This window comes from Schistocerca gregaria, chromosome 6, assembly GCF_023897955.1.
Source record: "Schistocerca gregaria isolate iqSchGreg1 chromosome 6, iqSchGreg1.2, whole genome shotgun sequence".
NCBI classification, from domain to species: Eukaryota; Metazoa; Arthropoda; class Insecta; order Orthoptera; family Acrididae; genus Schistocerca; species Schistocerca gregaria.
Window position 1 is genome coordinate 133,699,633 of NC_064925.1, and position 21,495 is coordinate 133,721,127.

At 43.9% G+C, this 21,495-nt stretch overlaps 1 protein-coding gene across 2 annotated transcripts in view; it reads right to left on the reverse strand.

Moving 5' to 3' along the window:
• Positions 1–21,495, reverse strand: part of LOC126279089 (carboxylesterase 5A-like) — a 195,142-nt gene that overhangs the window by 53,283 nt on the left and 120,364 nt on the right. For both annotated transcript variants that reach the window (XM_049979552.1, XM_049979553.1), the window contains exons 7-8: positions 20,803–21,002; positions 1,289–1,463 (exon numbers count right to left, since the gene is read on the reverse strand). In XM_049979552.1, the coding sequence (XP_049835509.1) occupies positions 1,289–1,463; positions 20,803–21,002 (375 nt within the window). The remainder of the gene's footprint in view (positions 1–1,288; positions 1,464–20,802; positions 21,003–21,495) is intronic.

Consider the following 21,495-nt stretch of genomic DNA (forward strand, 5'->3'; position numbering starts at 1 on the left):
ACGAGAATCGGGAATCTCAAAAACTTCGGTGTTGAGAATTCTCCATCAACATCGATTGCATCCGTACCATATTTCTAGACACCACTAATTGCATGGCGACGACTTTGAACATTGTGTACAGTTCTGTCACTGGGCACAAGAGAAATTACGGGACGATGCAGATTTTTTGCAGGCGTTCTATTTAGCAACGAAGCGTCCTTCACCAACAGCGGTAGCGTAAACCGGCATAATATGCACTACTGGGCAACGGAAAATCCACGATGGCTGCGACAAGTGGAACATCAGCGACCTTGGCGTGTGTGCGACATTATGGGAGGAAGGATAAATGACCCCCATTTTATCGAAGGCGATGTAAATGCTGCAATGTATGCTGATTTCCTACGTAATGTTCTACCGACGTTACTACATGATGTTTCACGGCATGACAGAATGGCGATGTACGTCCAACATGATGGATGTCAGGCACATAGCTCGCGTGCAGTTGAAGCGGTATGGAATAGCATATTTCATGACAGGTGGATTGGTCGTCGAAGCACCATACCATGGCCCGCACGCTCACCGGATCTGACGTCTCCGGATTTCTTTCTGTGGGGAAAATTGAAGGATATTTACTGTCGTGATCCACCGACAAAGCCTGACAGCATGCGTCAGCGCATTGTCAATGCATGTGCGAACATTACTAAAGGCGAACTACTCGGTGTTGAGAGGACTGTCGTTACACGAATTGCCAAATGCATTGAGGTTGAGGGACATCATTTTGAGAATTTATTGCGTTAATGTAGTACTTGCAGGTAATCACGCTGCAACACCATGCGTTCTCAGAAATTATAAGATCACAAAGGTATATATGTCACATTGTAGCAACTAAAATAAAATGTTCAATCGTACCTACGTTCTGTATTTTAATTTAAAAATCCTACCTGTTACCAACTGTTCGTCCAAAATTGTGAGCCATGTGGTTGTGACTATTACAGCGCCATCTACCACAAAACGAAGAAAGTGGTCCGAGTAAAACATTCGTATTTCTTTACGTACTACACGAATATGAAATAATAAATGGGGGTTCCTATTTAAAAAACCGCAGTTGATATCCGTTTGACCTATGTCAGCTCCATCTGGCAGGCCAACCATAGCGCTAGACGAGTTTCGTTCTTTGCAGTTTTTTTTTTTTTTTTTTTTTTTTTTTTTTTTTTTTTTTTTTTTTGCTTATTTCGTGAGATACTTGGCCCGGTCACAAACAATAGACAACCCTGTATAGAGAAGGCACTTGTGCGTGCCGGGCACTGACCGCGAGCAAAGTAGTATCCGTCGTGCTTGGTGACGCCGCCCAGGGCGGGCCGCGGTTTGTACCCTGCGCCAGCCTCGCAGGCGTCGACGGGTCGCCTCTCGAGCAGCGGCGCCGACAGCCACGAACCCTGCACCACCGCGGCCGCCGCCGCCGAACACTCGGAAGAGTCCGCTGCCTGTGGAGGAAGAAGCCACGCGCTCGCCTTATCTCATGCTGTGCGGCTCGTCTCATTAAGGTGCGACGAAAACGACTGTTGCTGTTGGAGGACACAATAAAAAATTGCAAGTGACCCGTTTGGTCTCTCGTACTGTATTACCGTTACTTCTGTGGCCTTACGCCGAAGATCCGACGCCGATAATGTCATCTTTTAACAAAATGCAAGGAAACATTTACCCTAAAACTTACACTACTCGCCATTAAAATTGCTACAACAAGAAAACGACGTGCTACAGACGCCAAATATAACCGACATGAAGAAGATGGCCGGCCGCGGTGGCCGTGCGGTGTAGGCGCTTCATTCTGGAACCTCGGGACTGCTACGGTCGCAGGTCCGAATCCTGCCTCGGGCATATATGTGTGTGATGTCCTTAGGTTAGTTAGGTTTAAGTAGTTCTAAGTTCTAGGAGACTGATGACCTAAGATGTTAAGTTCCATAGTGCTCAGAGCCATTTGAACATTTTTTTGAAGAAGATGCTGTGATATGCAAATATTTAACTTTCAGAGCATTCACACGATGTTGGCACAGGTAGCGACAACTACAACGTGCTGATATGAGGGAAGTTTCGAACCGATTTCTCATATACAAACAGCAGTTGACCGGCGTTGCCTGGTGAAACGTTGTTGTGATGCCTCGTCTAAGGAGGAGAAATGCGTACCATCACGTTTCCTACTTCGGTAAAGGCCGGACAGTAGCCTATCGCGATTGCGGTTTATCGTATTGCGACATTGCTCCTCGCGTTGGTCAAGATCCAATGGCTGTTAGCAGAATATGGAATCGGTGGGTTCAGGAGGGTAATACGAAATGCCGTGATCCAAGAGGCATCTTATCCGCATGGCTGTAACGGATCGTGCAGCCACGTCTCAATCCTTAAGTCAACATATGGGGACGATTGCAAGACAACAACCATCTGCACGAACAGTTCGCCGACGTATGCAGCAGCATGGACTATCAGCTCGGACACAATGGCTGCCGTTACCCTTGACGCTGCATCACCGACGGGAGCGCCTGCGATGGTATACTCAACGACTAACCTGGGTGCACGAATAGCAAAAGGTCGTTTTTCGGATAAATCCAGGTTCTGTTTACAGCATCATTACCGCCGCATCCGTGTTTGGCGACATCGCGGTGACTGCACATTGGAAGCGTGTATTCGTCATAGCCATACTGGCGTATCACCCGGCGTGATGGTATGGTGTGCCATTGGTTACACGTCTCGGTCACCTCTTGTTTGCATTGACGGCACTTTGAACAGTGGACGTTGTATTTCATATGTTTTACGACCCGTGGCTCTACCCTTCATTCGATCCCTGCGAAACCGTACATTTCAGCAGGACAACGCACGACCGCATGTTGCAGGTTCTGTACCGGGCTTTCGGGATACAGAAAATGTTCAACTACTGCCCTGGCCGACACATTCTCCTGACCTCGCACCAACTGAAAACATCTGGTCAATGGTGGACGAGCAACTGGCTCGTCACAATACGCCAGTCAACACCCTTGATGAACTGGTATCGTGTTGAAACTGCATGGGCATCTGTACCTGTACACGTCTTCCGAGCTCTGTTTGACTGAATGCGCAGGCGTATCAAGGCCGTTATAACGGCCAGAGGTGGCTCTTGTGGGTAGTGATTTCTCAGAATCCATGCACCCAAACTGCGTGAAAATGTAATCACATGTCAGTTCTAGTATAATATATTTGTCCAATGAATGCCCGTTTATCATCTGCATTTCTTCTTGGTGTAGCAACTGTCTTTTATGTAGGTATTTGCCTGGAGTGTTGCTCTTTTAGAATATAAAACTATGTGGAAGTCCTTTTTGAACGCATTAATCTTGAACGTTTCTCTGTACGAAAATGAAACGTGGGCGTCCAGCATTTCACGTAATTTCCGGGTGATCAAAAGTCAGTATAAATTTGAAAACTTAATGAACCATGCAATAATGTAGACAGAGAGGTAAAATTGACACACATGCTTGGAATGACATGGGGTTTTATTAGAACCAAATAAAAAAGGACCCCATAGTGCTAGACGCGTTATAGATCTCTTGCGCACGTCGTTTGGTGATCGTGTGCTCAGCCGACACTTTCGTCATGCTTGGCCTCCCTGGTCCCCAGACCTCACTCCGTGCTTTGGGGTCACCTGACGTCGCAAGTGTATCGTGATCGACCGACATCTCTAGGGATACTGAAAGACAACATCCGACGCCAATGCCTCACCATAACTCGGGACATGCTTTACAGTTCTGTTCACAATATTATTCCTCGACTACAGCTATTGTTGAGGAATTATGGTGGGCATATTGAGCATTTCCTGTAAAGAACATCATCTTTGCTTTGTCTTACTTTGTTATATTCTGATCAGATGAAGCGCCAACAGTCGGACATTTTTTAATTTTTGTATTTTTTTTTTTTTGTTCTAGTAAAACCACATGTCATTCCAAGCATGTATGTCAATTTGTACCTCCCTATCTACATTATTCCGTGGTTTATTCAGTTTTCAATTTTATACTGACTTTTTGATCACACGGTATACAATAGCTCTTGAAACGTGCCCTGCAGAAGAATACTGAAGAGCGGATAGGTAGATTGCGTAACTAATGACAAGGTATTTGGGTAAGAAAGAAATTTATGGTACATCTTCACTAGAAGTAGGCATCCGTTAATTGCACTGAGGCATCAAGGAATCGTCAGTTTGTCATGTAGAACAATGTGATTGAGACGGGGGTTACAAATTGTAGAACGAGACCTTGGAATAAATGCAATTAGCAGGTTCAAATAGATGAAGGTTTCAATATTTAATAGTATATCAAGATGCTTGCATAGTGTGGAGATCAGCATCAGAGTTCTCGGAGTAAAGACCACAATGACAACTCCAATAACGTTGTCTTCTTCGAGAAGTGAATCGTTTACATTACACGAAGTAGAAGATAACTGACAATTGGTGATAGGAATTCATCGTTTAAAATGTGTTAAGGTACCTATAGGCGCCGAGCATAAACTTTACTCTACATATCTTATTCTAAAATATAATAACCATGAAAAGTTAAAATACCATTCACTCAAGGAGACTGAAAACATCTCTTAATGTTAAAAAGTCGTAGCCAAATAAAAGCATTTTGTAATTTTCATACGATTAACACCTCAAACTATAACCACATTTTCCACTGCAAGAACGTTATAACCAGCAGCATTAATCTAGCGACGTAGGACGTATACTATCTAAATTGCTACCATCGCCGTTCATTGCCTTCGTATACTACCTCATCATCTTCTGCTTGTGGCGTACGTATGTATACCCGAAGTATTGTTAGCAAACGCAGCTACCGTTGTAACTAACATTCAGATAAAGCATCTGCAAGTCGCGCACAATGTGAGTTACTGTAGCCGAATTCGCTCGTCGGACGCGAGCATTATAAGAGGATCTTTTACCTCGTGGCACTAGGGGTTAGAAGCATCTTTCCGTACCATTTCATTCAACCCCCAAACGTGTAATGCCTTACACAGTGTAGCGTCATTGATCATTGTTAATTTCTCCTTCATTTGGGAGCAGTTTGTCACTCAATGAGCAATAGGGTGTCGTGAAACTCCTTCTTTTTCCCCGCTATTTTGACACAACCGTTAACGGAATAACGATTACAAGTGATAATTTCTATTCAAATCCTAAGCACTCGATAGTATTTAACCTGGGACTCAGAGCAACATTGACAACGATACCATTACAATTATCGTATTAAAAATTGAGTGACCTTTGTAACACTCCGAATAATTCCTTGGACTTCGGCTTCCACACACACAACTTTTTTCTAGTGCATTATGTGCCACACCAACCCTTGTCTTGTATAACGTCACCGTAATCGTGCCACTTGTCTTCTATGTCATGTACTCTTAGTGCTACGGCGTAAAATCAAGCGTGGGCACGCCAGTCGGGAACGGCAAAGAAGAGAAGGCTGTGACAAGAAGTCTGCAAATAGTACGCCCACCGACCTCCATTCCAGGACGACAACGTGAGAGCATCAACCTGTATGTCATGACAAGCGTCGCACCCGACTGGTGATGGCCCACTTGGATAGCAGCGTCAACGTTAGGCACTTCGATAGCAGTTCAGGAAACACTTTCGTCAATTATAGATCATTAGTCACTAAAAGGACTGATTATTTTTTATATCGCCCTTTGCTTGCGACCTCTGAACTGAGAGTCTCTCAGCTCAATTTAATGTTCTCGTGCCAAGTGTTAGTTATGCCTGTAGCGTATGTTATTTTATTTCTTCCCGTATCTTTGCAATTACGTTTTCATTCGGCTTCTTTTGACATTTATCATCGAATTGTCTATGATCCTGTGTATCATTTCGTAAGTAGGCTACAACATATGTTTGTCATTTCATTTTGTCTTTTAATTTTTGTTCTGCAGTAGTAATGATATCCTTGTGGTTCGAAGCACTTCCTTCAGTAATATACTTCAAAACTATACCTAGTGCTATTACCTACCAGATCATTTTGTTGTTAATTCCTCGCTGTGTGGGATCTTCTGGGGTTACCTACTTATGTAGTCTATGCTTCTGCGTGGCAAGGGAAGACGGAAGGAGTAACTGTACCTGTGCATACTCTTGTGTTATTTCGTTCAAAAATCTTTATCTACACATAATAATATCTTCACCTGTGGCTTCCTATGCAGATAAACTTCGATTTAAATTTTTGAGATGGGTGCTTGTCGGAACCAACCATTTTTCCTTGTATTACACGTGTACATATTTTGACAGCTTACAATTAGCTTTACTCTTCATGTGCTACCACTTTCGTTCTATCCTTCTCTTTAGCGCCCAGTTTTTAATTCCAAGAAAGTTAAGCTGACGATGTACACTTTCAGATACATCTATCGAAATGCTCTCATTGTACAGAATTTTTTAGAGCTCTTATCAGAAAGAACATCTTGCTTATTCTGCTTTGGTGCTTCCCCTGCTTCACGCATCTCCTAAATTCTTACTTTACAAATATTTTAATTTGTTTTAGTTGTTCTATTCCTACATCTGTTTTCATGTGTCTTTTTTGGACCGTTGTCACGCCTTAACGCACGTGGGGAAACTTGAGCAACACACAGGCACTCCCGTTAGAAACAAGTGGCTGCTTTCTAGACAACTCCAAAATGTAGACAAAAATGTGATGCAATTTCTACCAATTTGTTATTAGCTGGAAACTGCTATACTAAGGAATAACCTGAGAATGAGGTGGAAGTTCCTGGGTCACAGGCAGGCCTCGGCAAGATCAGAAATTTTCATGCTGGGCGAAGATTGTGAGGTGTATTTACACAACATACATCAGCCAGTTGGTGAGATTGCAGATTGAACCCTCCAATGGCAAAGTAAAAAAGGAAGGAAAATTCAGCGCCCTGGAGGACAGAATCTTCCAAATGGGAGGATTCAGTGGATATTTATCCAGTGAAGTGACATAGGCAGGCTGCTCATAGACAATCAGTCAGTCAGTGAGCAAACAGTAAGACAGTCTATTAGTAAAGAGATAGTGAGGGTAGAGTGGAGAGCTGGTGAGCAGTCATTCAGAGGCATCAGAAGAAACAGTAAGTTTTGTCTTCGTAGGCATTCATACTTGGGAAGTTTGACTCTGATGTTTATTGGCATTTTGTGATATACGAGGTGATACAATAAAGTAATGAGACTGATTTTCTTTGCAACATGTGGCAACTCTGCAGACTTGCGTAGGCACAATATCTTTGACCTTGGTGTATAAGCTGCTTCTAGTCCAAGGGGCACATCGATGCAACTGCCCAGTCGTGAGTTGTGCTGTAATAATTTAACACGTGTTTGTGTCTCTCATCAAGGAAATGGAATCGCATAATATTGCGCAATGATATGCCATTTCTTTTTGCGTTAAATTGGGAGAAAACGCTACAACAACTTACAGTAAGCTTCGGAAGGCTTTTGGAGAGGAGGTTATGTCAAGAGCTCAAGTTTTTCGTTGGCTTAAAATGTTTGGTGAAGGCAGAACGAATGCTGAAGATGAAGACCGCAGTGGACGACCATCAACCTCACAGGCGGATGTCAACTTGGCCAGGGTGCGTGAACCCGTACGATCTGAACGAAGATTATCGGTGAAAATTATTGCAGAAGAACTGAACATCAATCGAAAAACGGTTAGTCTAAGAATAACTGAAGATCTTGGTAGGAGAAGGATTTGTGCAAAAATGGTCCCTAAAGATGTCACACCACAACAGCGAGAAACACGGAAAAATGTGGGAGCCGATCTGTTACAGGAAACGGAAATCAATGCAGAATTGTTGAGCCGTGTTACCACTGGTGATGAAAGTTGGATTTTTCAGTATGATCCAGAGACAAAACGCCACAGTTCGCGATGGTGCTCAAAGGGATCACCCAGACCAAAGAAAGCTCGCATGTCAAAGTCATAAGTAAAATGCTTCCTTGTGTTCTTCTTATTTTCCATGAGAATTGTTCATAAAGAGTGGGTGCCTACTGGACAACCAGTTAACCAATATTACAACAAAGATATTTTAGAAAGACTTCGTAAAAGAGTTCTACGTGTCCGTACCAGCAATGCTGATAATTGGATTCTGCATCACGATAATGCGCCATCCCATACTATCTGTCAGTACAGCAATTTTTAACCTCAAAACAATTTTCAGTACTAGCACAGCCACCATATTCACCAGATATCGCTCTGTGCGACTTTTTTCTATTTCCAGGAGTCTAAACGGCGGTCAAGGGACACCATTTTCATACAAAACAAGATGTCCAAAAAACTGTGACGAGGGTCTTGGAGGATATTACAGAAGAGGAGTTCCACAAATGTTACAATCAATGGCAGAATCGCTGAAAAAAGAGTGCAATCAGAAGGGAACTACTTTGGAGACAACACCAATCTTGACTAAAACGGTAAGCAACAGTTTTTTCACATCAGTCTTATTACTGTATTGTTGCACCTCATATTCAATGCCGCTCCGCCTTGAAGTTATGATTCATTGCAATCTGATACATGAACCTTTAAACATCTCCACATGCTTAACACCGTGTCTTAGAGATGGGCAATAACACGAGACTAAGACACTGCGTTGGACAGCAAGCACACTGAACCTGAGGGATTAATTCAGCTAACGTGGAAAGATGGAACTGGTTAAGCTGGTGAGGACGTCGGTCGTTGGTGCACAGCTGTAGAACACGGAAAGTTAAAGCTGCCGACTTCGTCAAAATGCCATACAAACGACGAGGAGAAATCAACATGTCACCCTGCCCTTGCATCTACCGTTCGTGGTTTCGCCCGTAACGAATGCAGTCGAGTGGTGACAGGAGTCATTTAATTCCTTCCATACTTTCGCAGTTACTGTCATGTCTACGCCCAGTCAAATTACAGCCGAGATTTACTTTTCAATTGATGATATTATAACAAACGTGGAAGTTTCTTATATTAATCGTTTCTTGTTTATTTGTGACTGTGACATGATTTGCATGTTAACTACGATGATTAAATGTCATTTTTGAACTCATTACAAGCATGTGGGAGCCAAATGACTCATACAAGACGACTTTGTGAAACACACAAAACGCTAATGTGACAAGTAATGGGATACAGTTGGCTGTAGTATCACGTACACAAGATACAAAAGGGCAGTGCATCGGTAAATCTGTCATTTGTACTGAGGTACTTCCTGTGTAAAGGAGTTAGACATGATTATGACAGCACTACGGGAATAAACAGAATTTGAACACAGAGTGGTAGTTGGAGCTAGACACATGGGACATCCCATTTCGGAAATTGCTAGGGATTTCAATATCCTGATGTCCACAGTGTCAGGAGTGTGCCGAGAAAACCAGATTTCAGGTGCTACCTCTCAGTGTGGACAAGAAAGAGGCCGACAGCCTTTACTTAACGATCGAGAGCAACTAGGTTTGCGTATAGTTTCCAGTCTTAAAATCCAGGTATCCGGCGAGAAATAAAAACAGAAATCAATGTGGGACGTACTAAGAACGTATCCATTATGACTGGCTTTTATGGGCTATGGCAGTAGACGACCGACTCGAGTGCCTTTGCTAACAGCACAACATCGCTTGCAGAGGCTTTCCCAGGCTCGTGACCGTATAGGTTGAACCATAGACGACTGGAAAACCCTGGCCTGGTCAGATGACTCCTGATTTCAGTTGGTAAGAGGTGATAGTAGGGATCGAGAGTGGTGCATACCGCACGAATCCATAGACCCAGCCGGCCAGGGTGGCCGAGCGGTTCTAGGCGCTACAGGCTGGAATCACGCTACCGCTACGGTTGCAGGTTCGAATCCTGCCTCGGGAATGGATGTGTGTGATGTCATTAGGTTAGTTACGTTGAAGTAGTTCTAAGTTCTAGGGGACTAATGACCTCAGAAGATAAGTCCCATAGTGCTCAGAGCCGTTTGAACCATAGACCCAAGTTATCAACAAAGGCAGTGTGCAAGCTGGTGGTCAGTTTTTACATGAAATCTACTAGGCCCCCTGGCCCAGTTGAAGCGATCATTTCACGGAAATGTGTATGTTCGGTTACTTGGAGACCATTTACAGCCATTCATGGACTGCATGTTCCCAAGCTATGATCTCGTGTCACCGGGCCGCAATTGTCCACTATTGCTTCAAAAAACATTCTTGACACTTTGACTGAATGATTTGTCAGCCAGGTCGGGCTACATGAATTCCATCGAATATTTCTGAGATATTAGCAAGAGGTCTGTTAGTGCACAACGTCCTACAGTGGCAACACATTTGCTGTTTCGAACGGCTATAGAGGGAGCTTAGTTCAATAATACTCGATAGGATTTCCATCGACTTCTTGAGTCCATTCCATGTCGAGGTCTGACACGAAATTAGGAGATGTCACATGACTTTTTTCACCAAAGTGTATTTGTCTCTTTTGGGTGATGAGGCAACCGTGTTCCCAAATTCCGTTAGTGTATTTGAGATACCTGCACCGGTTTGCTTCATAGCTAACAATCGTTTCATAATCAATAGCCATATTTTTTTCCTTCGGAACTTTTCAAAACAATTGCCGTATCGCTAAGAGAGTTGTATGTGTCCTAGTAGAAATGAAATTTGCAATAGAATCACTGTGCCCGATTTCCATGAAATGGAGGTCCAATCGTAACTGGCGGGGCATACCTTCCTCGTATCTGACTTGTGACTGTGTTCAGTCGAGCCCAAAGCTACTTCAGTGATAATGTCACACCACAGTTTAGATTTCGAAAGTTATTTGCTGAGTAACTGCAACATCTCATAGGCGTGATAGCCGTTATCCTACAGATCGCTTACTGTAAAATGTAAACTTTCACGGCCGGAACTGTCATGATTAATAAAATTCTTTTCCGGGCTATTATGCCGTGGTCTGATGGATTTCGCATTGTAACCCAACGTTTCGTCCCCATCTGCGGAGGACATCTTCAAGGGGGTTCGTGGCTTCTGTTAACTTCCGAAACACACACTGTCTCACTACTGACTGCAGCAAATTTTTGTTTTCGCATGCTCCCGCGCATAGGCGTAACGTCACATGTTTTGAATACGCGAGCGCAATTGGCCGTTGTCGGTTGCCGCCGTCCGCTGTTGCTATCATCCCATGGCGGAAGACTGGTACACATCTTCTTCAGCACCGGCATCCAGATGTCATTCAATTTCACGCCCTCCTCCTTCCTATTAAAATTCCTGGGGTGTTTCATAATCTCTATAGCCTCTCTGTAAAGCCTTTCATGATATCCGCTTGTGGCTGCCAGTACTTGAGTTCTATCAAAATAAATGTGGTGGTCTCCTGACTGCAAAGCGTGTTCCGCAACAGCTGATCTATCAATCTCTCCCCTTCTACAATTGCCCTTGTGCTCTTCTAGTCGTTTTTTGACCGTTCTTTTTGTGGTACCCACATATACCTCCCCACAACTACACGGGATCCTGTAAATTCCTGCTTTTTCCAGCGGTTTACGAGCAACCTTAGCCAATCTCAGGTGTTCTTGTATCTTCCGGGTAGGTTTGTAAATCACCGCGATATTCCGTTTTTTCAATATTTTCCCTATGCGGTCAGTGACGTCCTTAATAAAAGGCAGGAAAACTTTCGATTTTGCAAGCGCTTGTGCATTGCTATGATTTTCACGCGGCGGTCTTAACGCTCTTTTTATCTCAGCAGCCGAGTAACCATTCCTGAGTAATGCATCAGTGAGGTGTTCCAGTTCCGTATCCAGTAGCCCAGGTTCACAGATGTTCCTCGCTCTATCCGCCAACGTTTTTATTATGCCTCGCTTTTGTTGTGGGTGGTGGTTCGAATCCCGGTGTAGATAACGATCCGTGTGCGTGGGTTTCCGGTAAACTGTATGGCCTAAACTACCATCCTGTTTCTTGTAAACTAGCACATCCAGAAAATTTAGTCTCCCTTCTGCCTCCTCGTCCATGGTAAACTGAATCTTCGGATTAATACCGTTTAGATGTTTGTGAAAACGGCCTAGTTCCTCTCTGCCATGCCTCCACAACACAAACGTATCATCTACGTAGCGGAACCAGATATTCGGTTTTTTGTTGGCAGTTTCTAGAGCCTGCGCCTCGAATTTTTCCATGAAAAAGTTAGCTATAACCGGGCTTAAGGGGCTCCCCACTGCCACGCCATCAGTCTGTTCGTAGAACTCATCGTTCCATTTGAAATATGTGGTCGTAAGGCAATATTTAAATAGTTCTGCAATGTCGGGAGGAAAACTTCTATTCAGCTGTTGCAACACCTCATTGAGAGGAACCATAGTAAATAGCGATGCCACGTCGAAACTGACTAACATGTCCTCCGGCTGGACCACTATGCCGCTTAATTTACTGATGAAATGTGCAGAATTCTTGATATAGGAGTCCGATCGTCCCACATGCGGCCGTAATAGCGTTGTCAAAAACTTGGCAATAGAATAGGTGGGCGAACCAATGGCACTCACTATAGGTCTCAGAGGAACAAGTTGTTTATGAACCTTCGGCAAGCCATAGGGTCTTGGTGGCAGCGCAACTGAATTGAACAGACTTTTCTGAACGTTCTGTTCGATAGAGGACTTCTTAATTAACCGCGTAACCGTTCAAAGAACTTTATCACTCGGGTCTTTACTCAGCTTCATGTACGTCTGCGGATCTAGTAAGTCATTAATCTTGCTGCACTTTTAAAAGATAGGCAGCTAACACTGCAGGTCTTTAACTGCAGTTTACCGCAATATATCATAATGACCATTCAAAGTTGACAGAGTTTGAAATGTAACTGATGAGCCGTTCATAACTTGCCGTATTGTAATAGCAGCAGTGGCGTCTCGTTTCCTTCTTGTGTTAATGGCTCCACTGAGTTTGCTAGTACTGTTTGTCCACGAGCGGCAGCAGCAGCGGTTATCGATAGCCAGTAATGTGGTACTATCTTTGGTGCCACGGATAGTACTTCCGGGTAGCCGTTTGTGTCAGGCAGTGGGTGCTTTTGACATAGCAGCGAGGAGGTCTGCAGCGCGAGGGCAGGCCGGGACCACTGGTGGCGTGCAGACACTGTCGGATCGAGGGGCTGTAGCCGACGACCGAACCCAGGACCTTTGAAGTTGAGTGAAACGTGTCCATTACTGAAACCTCCACTGTTTGAGAACTCGCAGTTGTTTGCGTGTTGCTGCTCCCAGGGTCGGTGGGACCATACGCAACAAGTGGAGTCTGTCAGTTTGGCAGAAGCTATTAGCCTCCTTCTACGGCTTGATGTTAGTTTGGATTTACTGTTATTATTACTGAAGTGCAACCAGCGGTATCTTACTGCCTAGTGGCCGCTAACGCCACAGTTACCTGCCCTGGAGGTTAGCGTATTTTGCGGCAGTGTACTTTTCCTCGTCTTGCCGATGCTGTCTGGCTTGCCTTGTAATTTGACACCTTTCTTCATTGGGGCATGGATAGTTGTTTTCCTTGTCTACCTGGGTTATAGTGGTTCTTTCTGCCTTATGGTGTTTTAAACACCGGATTCTGGGTATGCAGTGCTGTCTGTCATTTCGCTCTCTCCTGAATTGTGCCCGTGTTGTACTGGTTATCTGGCGTTAGGTGGATTTGCTAAGAAGGTTGGTCGGCGTTTAAACCGTCTCTAGTCTGAGATGCCCGTCTTAGGTGAACATTACTCTCGGCTGCCTGTCTCACCGCTTACACATCTGTAGTCATCATCCTCAGGTCGATCCAGGGAGCACTGCTTGTCGATCATTCCATCTTACTTGTCAAGTTGTCATTATTGTTTAAAATTTACGCTAATGTTATAATGTGCGATTGCCTTCCTCACATGTAATTCAGGCCTTCAGCAGTTAATTGTTCTTAACATCGCTTGTGGCTTTCAGCCGACGAATTATTTTCAGTTCTGTCTTATTAAGGCCTTCAGCCTTCACTACAGCCTGTTACGGTGCGTTAAATTTGTTTTAAAAGGGTTTTAGTATTTTTAACATGTTATTGCCTTCCTTACTTACAGTTCAGGCCTTCAGCCATTGAGTATTCTGAAACTGCTTGTGGCTTTCAGCCACCAAATAATTTTGAATCCTTTCTTAATCAGGTCTTCAGCCGTTAATTGTTTGTAACATTGCTTGTGGCCTCCGGCCGACAAATAAATTTCAATTCTGTCTTGATAAGGCCTTCAACCGTCACTATACCTTGTTACAGTTTGTTAAAATTGTTTAAAAAGGTTTAGTATTTTTAACGTATAATTGCCGTCCTCACTTGTAGTTCAGGCCTTCAGCCGTTGAGTATTCTGAAATTGCATGTGGCCTTCAGGCGACAAATAATTTGCAATGCTTTCTTAATAAGGCCTTCAGCTTGTTACAGTTTTAATTGTTTAAGTGTTTGTTAATGTGTAACTGCTTCCTCACTTGTAATTCAGGCTTTCAGCTATTGAGTATTCTGTAGTTTCTTGTGGCCGTCAGCCACAAAAAAGAAATTTTGAAGTCTTTCATAGTAAGGCCTTCAGCCGTCAGAGTAGTAAAATCTTTTAAAATGATTGTTGAAAGTTATTTCTTCAAATAAAGTGTATGTGTTTACTGTAACCAACAGAAGCTGATTACGGCCCCATCCACAATCGTTGCCGATTCCTGTTTCTCCCTGACGACCAGATTACAACAATGTTGTTTGTCTTAGTATTGCGATGACTGTACAGATCTCCAACAGTATCGCATCTAAGGATTATCTGGCTACTTGTAAGGCAGTTCAGTGACTGACAGGAATTATCAGCAGATACGGCACTCAACTCAGCATACAGATATTTCTACACCTTATCTAAATCCAAACACTCGACGTAATGACAATGTAGAAGTACTGTAAACAGAGCTCCAGAGCATCCGATAACGTTGTCACCGATCATTAACGATGTGGTGCTGCTGGTACATCGCAATCATTCCTTGACATCTTCTGCTACTTTCTTGCACCAAAATGTCAGCTCTGAAACGCTTAGCGACGTCACGAACAGTCAGAATTTTCCCACATAAGCAGGTGTGTGAAACACACACACACACCACACACACATACACACACACACACACTACAATCCCGGCATTTTATAATAAAAGAAATCTTCAACAACTTTTCTTCCTATCGAACATACCAAACATAATATGTACGTAGCAACAGTCACCTATCACTAGGAATAAAGCAGACATTATAACATTAAAGAGGAAAATTCCAGCAACATTAAAAACTACACAGAATGATGTCATTTTGAAATAAGTGCTTTTTTTCATCAATCTTCTAACTTGGTTGATGTGGCCCACCGTAAATTCCTCTGCTGTCCCTACTTCTTCATCTCGGAGTAGCGCTTGCAGCCTACGCCCTCAATTACTTGCCGGCTGTATTCAACTTTCTGTCTTCCTCTACTTTTTTTACTGTCTACAGCTCCCTCTAGCATCAATGATGTTATTCCCTGATCTCTTAACAAATGTTCTATCATCCTGTCCCTTCTTCTTCTTCTTGTTAGTGCTTTCCATGTATTCCTTTCCTCACCGATTCTGCGAAGAGCTTCTCATACCGTACCTTATCAGTCTACCTGACTTTCAACATTCTTCTGTAGCACCACATCTCCAATGCTTCAACGTTCTTCTTTTCTGGTTTTCCCACAGTCCACGTTTCATTACCATACGAATGCTGTGCTCGAAACGTATATTTTCAGAAATTTGTGCCTCAAAGTAAGCCCTATGTTTGATAGTAGTAGACTTATCTTGGCCAGGAATGCCCTTTCTGTCAGTGCTAGACTGCTTTTTATGTCGTCCTTGCTCCGTCCGTCATGTATTTTACTGCCTAGGTAGCAGAATTCCTTAACTTCATGTACTTCCTGCTCACCAGTCGTTATGTTCAGTTTCTCACTATTCTCATTTCTGCCCTCATTACTTTCATCTTTCTTCTTTTTACTCTCAATCCATGGATTGTACTCATTAGATTGTTCATTCCATTCAGCACATACTATTTGCCTTTCTACATTCAGTAAGCATGGTAATGTTATTAGTGAATTTTATCATTGATATCATTTCACTTTGAATTTTAATTGAATCCAGGAACGTTTATTTTATTTCCGTCATTGGTTCTTCTGAACAGTAGGAGTACAAGACTAGATACCTGTCTTACACCCTTTTTAATTCGAGCAACCACTTTGTACTTGGTCTTCCACTCGTATTATTCCCCCTTCGCTCTTGTACATATTGTATATTACCCTCTTTTCCTATGGTTTTCCCCTATTTTTCTCGGAGTTTCAAACATCTTGCACCGCTTTACACTATCGAATGCTTTTTCCAGGTCAATAAATTCTATGAACGTGTCTTGATTTTTCTTTGGTCCTTGTTCCACTATCAACTGCAATGTCAGAATTGCATCTCTGCTACTTTTATCTTTCCTAAAGCTAAACTGATCGTCATCTAATACGTTCTCACGCCTCTTTTCCATTCTTCTGTATACTATTCTTGTAAACAGCTCGGATGCATGTGCTACCAAACTGAGTGTGAGATAATTCTCGCACTTGTCGGCTCTTTCAATCTTCGGAATTGTGTGGATGATATTTTTGCGAAAGTCTGATGCTATACCGCCATTCTCATACATTCCACACACCAACGTATATAGTCGTTTTGTTGGAATAAATATCAGCATTAAAACCTGATATACATTGTCATCACTAAATTAGTATTCACAATTAAGTTCCTGGCAGAGGGTTCATCGAACCATCTTAAAACTTTTCCACTACCTTCGCACTCTCGAAAAGCGCGATGGAAAAATGAACTATTAAATCCTTTCGTGAGAGCAGCGGTTTCCCTGCCTATGTATGTCGGCAGCAACAAAATATTTTCTGATTCGGAGCAGAATTTTGATGATAGAAGTTCGTGAAAAGATCTCTCCGAAACGGAAACCAGCAGTGTTTTAATGATTGCCTCTTCAAATTGCTTTTCTATCTGTGGCAATCTCTCCCATATTTTACGTGTATCCTAAAAATAAACATGATTTAAACTGATAGTTATATACATTTCTTTGGCGGTCCACACAAAAAAGCTGCGAAAAAATAGAAGGGAATTCAAGGAACAAAGCCGCGCGGAGAGGCCGCCCGGTTTGAGGCGGCATGTCACGGACTGCGAGGCCCCTACCGCCGGAGGTTCGAGTCCTCCTTCGGGCATGGGTGTGTGTGTTGTTTTTAGCATAAGTTAGTTTAAGTAGTTTGTCAGTCTAGAGACCGACGACCTCAGAAGTTTGGTCCCTTAGGTATTGACACACATTTGAGCATTTGTACCAAGGACTAATTTCCAGAAAAAGTACTCAACCCATTTTAAAGTAAATAAAACGACACGACTTCACAGAATTTACTGGTCTCATAGAGGTATGACTGTATGTATATATATATATATATATATATATATATATATATAGACTGAAGCGGCAAGTGAAAATTTGTACCAAGGCGGGGAATCGAACCCTTGCCTCCTCCTTTTTAGGCAGTGCGTTAGCCACTAAGACACTTTCGAATAGCGGTTCAGAAAACTGCACACAATATCAAGGCACACCTCCCTCCTCGATCCAAATTCTTGCTCCTGCCAAGGTGTACTTTAAATTACCCTTTACACAGGAACAGAATTTCCAAGGCTCTCCATGTTCTGGAATAGCACCACAGCATCCAACGTAAAGGGGTATCCAAACTGAAACCCAGGTGCCGGTACTTATAGAAATGAAACGACCCAAGTTCAGAGACTTTTTAGTCTAATATTGATACAATTTTTATCTATATAGACTGAAGCGAGGGGTGAAAATTTGGACCAACGCCGCGAAACGAATCTGGGTTTCATGCTTACGATACAGGTGTGTCAGCGACTAAGACAGTTCGGCACTGCGGTTCAATCAACAGCACGGGTTACTCTGGCACGCTTTCCTCCTTTGTCCAAATTCTCACTACAGCCCCAGCCTACTTTAAATTCCCCCTTTCACAGTATGAGACCAGTGAAATCTCTGAAATTCTTTCATTTCATTTGTATCTACATCTACATCTACATCCGTACTCCGCAAGCCACCTGACGGTGTATGGCGGAGGGTACCCTGAGTACCTCTTTCGGTTCTCCCTTCTATTCCAGTCTCGTATTGTACGTGGAAAGAAGGATTGTCGGTATGCTTCTGTGTGGGCTCTAATCTCTCTGATTTTGTCCTCATGGTCTCTTCGCGAGATATACGTAGGAGGGAGCAATATACTGCTTGACTCTTCGGTGAAGGTATGTTCTCGAAACTTTAACAAAAGCCCGTACCGAGCTACTGAGCGTCTCTCCTGCAGAGTCTTCCACTGGAGTTTATATATCATCTCCGTAACGCTTTCGCAATTACTAAATGATCCTGTAACGAAGCGCGCTGCTCTCCGTTGGATCTTATCTATCTCTTCTATCAACCCTACCTGGTGCGGATCCCACACTGCTGAGCAGTACTCATGCATTGGGCGAACAAGCGTACTGTAACCTACTTCCTTTGTTGTCGGATTGCATTTCCTTAGGATTCTTCCAATGAATCTTAGTCTGGCATCTGCTTTACCGACGATCAACTTTATATGATCATTCCATTTTAAATCACTCCTAATGCGTACTCCCAGATAATTTATGGAATTAACTGCTTCCAGTTGCTGACCTGCTATTTTGTAGCTAAACGATAAGGGACCTATCTTTCTATGTATTCGCATCACATTACACTTCGCTACATTGAGATTCAATTGCCATTCCGTGCAGCATGCGTCAATTCGCTGCAGATCCTCCTGCATGTATGAGTACATGCACCTGGGTTTCAGGCTGGATCCCCCATATAAGTTCGATGCTGAGGTGCTACACTACTGGCCATTAGAATTGCTACATCAAGATGAAATGCAAATGATAAACGGATATTCATTGGACAAATATATTATACTAGAACTGACATTTCATTACATTTTTACGCAATTTGGGTGCATAGATCCTTAGAAACCAGTTCCTAGAACAACTACCTCTGGTCGTAATAACGGCCTTGATACGCCTGGGCATTCAATCAAACAGAGCTTGGATGGCGTGTACAGGTACAGCAGCTCATGCAGCTTCAACAAGATACCACAGTTCATCAAGAGTAGTGTCTGGCGTATTGTGACGAGCCAGTTGCTCGGCCAACATTGACCAGACGTTTTCAGTTGGTGAGAGATACAGAAAGGCCTGTACAGGACCTGCACATGCGGTTTGTGCATTATCCTGCTGAAATGTAGGGTATCGCAGGGATCGAATGAAGGGTAGAACCACGGGTCGCAACACATCTGAAATGTAACGTCCATTGTTCAAAGTGACATCAGTGCGAAAAGAGGTGACAAGAAGTGTAACCAACGGCACCCCATACCATCACGCCGGGTGATACGCCAGTATGGCGATGACGAATACACGCTTCCAATGTACCTTCACCGCGATGTCGCCACACACGGATGCTGTAAACAGAACCTGTATTCATCCGAAAAAAATGACGTTTTGCTATTCGTGCACCCAGGTTCGTCGTGGAGTACACCATCGCAGGCGCTCCTGTCTGTGATGCAGCGTCAAGGGTAACCGCACTCACTGTCTTCGAGCTGATAGTCCATGCTGCTGCAAACGTCGTCGAAGTGTTCGTGCAGATGGTTATTGTCTTGCAGACGTTCCCATCTGTTGACTCAGGGATCGAGAAGTCGCTGCATGATCCGTTACAGCTTTGCGGATAAAATGCCTGTCATCTCGACTGCTAGTGATACGAGGCCGTTGGGATCCAGCACGGCGTTCCGTATTACCCCGTATTACCCTCCTGAACCCAACGACTTCAAATTTTGCTAACAGTCATTGGATCTCGACCAACGAGTGCAGCAATGTCGCGACACGATACACCGCAATTATCAAAGTCGGCAACGTGATGGTACGCATTACTCCTCCCTACACGAAGCATCATATCAACGTTTTACCAGGCACTGCCGGTCAACTGCTGTTTGTGTATGAGAAATCAGTTGGAAACTTTCCTCATGTCAACACGTTGTAGGTGTCGCCACCGGCGCCAATCTTGTGTGAAAGCTCTGAAAAGCTAATCATTTGCAAATCACAGCATCGTTCGTGGTGTAGCAAGTTTAATGGCCAGTAGTCTATTTCAGAACATGGAGTGCATCGGGAGTTCTATGAGGGGGAATTTAAAGTAGGCTGGGGCAGCAGCATTTAGATCGAGGAGGGAGGCGTGCCGTGGTGACCCGTGCTGTTGGTTGAACCACTGTGTTAATATGGAGTAGTGGATAACGCATCTTCTTAGTAAGCAGGAGACCGGGGTTCGATTCCCGGCCTTGACACAAACTTTCATTCACCGCTTTGGTGTTTTAACTTATGGAAGAATGTAGCTGCAAGCCGAGGTAACGCGTTTTGTGAGATCTGCAAATGACTGCACTCTTCCAGTGTAAAGCTATTTGTAAAGGAAGTACAAATGTAACGTATGGTTAACACAAGGAAAAAGAACAGAGTATACCAACGAAGAACCTCTCGGCTGAACATCAGCCAGAGCTGGGAAATTCAAAACAGAAGAACATACACGCGAAGGCCGCCAACAAATGGAACGCACTTCTGGCTTCGACAGTAGCAATGAGTTCATCACTCCAGTAGGTTGGCGATCTCCTTCACCTAGATACAGGCGGCAGAAATTCAGATAAGAAGAGTTAATGGAGAATAGTGTACAAACTACTAACTTCTGGGCCTCCCACGTTTTAATTACTTTGAGTGCTTACACACACACTCATACACACACACACACACACACACACACACACACACTCATATTTGACAGCGATTACGTACGCAGAGCTGCCGGTAGGCTATGGTGATGTTGTTGAGCGTCCTGTTGCGCAGACAGGCGACGACGGCGGAGGCGGCGTCGGAGGAGTTACAGCCGGCGAACGCCGCGACGCGCCGCGCCGCCGCCGACGCCCTGTGCCCCGCCACCAGCGACCACGGCGCATGCGCCGTGCCGCTCACCGTTATCACCTGTTGGAACAGTCCTGGAAAAGACATCAGAGTTTAGTTCATCTCGGATTCGGGCTACGTTTTCCGTAGTTGACATTATATCCATCATTCTCAAACTAAATATAGTGTTTCGTAGGATATGGCTAGGGCCTTCCGTCGGATACACCGTTCGCCTAATGCAAGTCTTTCGAGATGACTCCACTTCTGCGACTTACGTGTCGATGGGGATGAAGTGATGATGATAAGGACAACACAACATCCAGTCCCTGAGCGGAGAAAATCTCCGACCGAGCTGGAAATCGAACCCGGATCGTTAGGGATGACATTACGTCGCCCTAACCAATCAGCTACCAAAGGCGGACTTTCTTGGATGTCTCAAACAGTGTACAATGTCGGTTTCTTCTGGGTGGCTACCATACGGCGACACTTACATCAGTACCTCGCATGTCACGATATATGACGTAGGTACTTCTCATGCCACTATCTCCGGATCACTCCCCTCCGCCCTTTTTTTTCTTCTGTTTCACT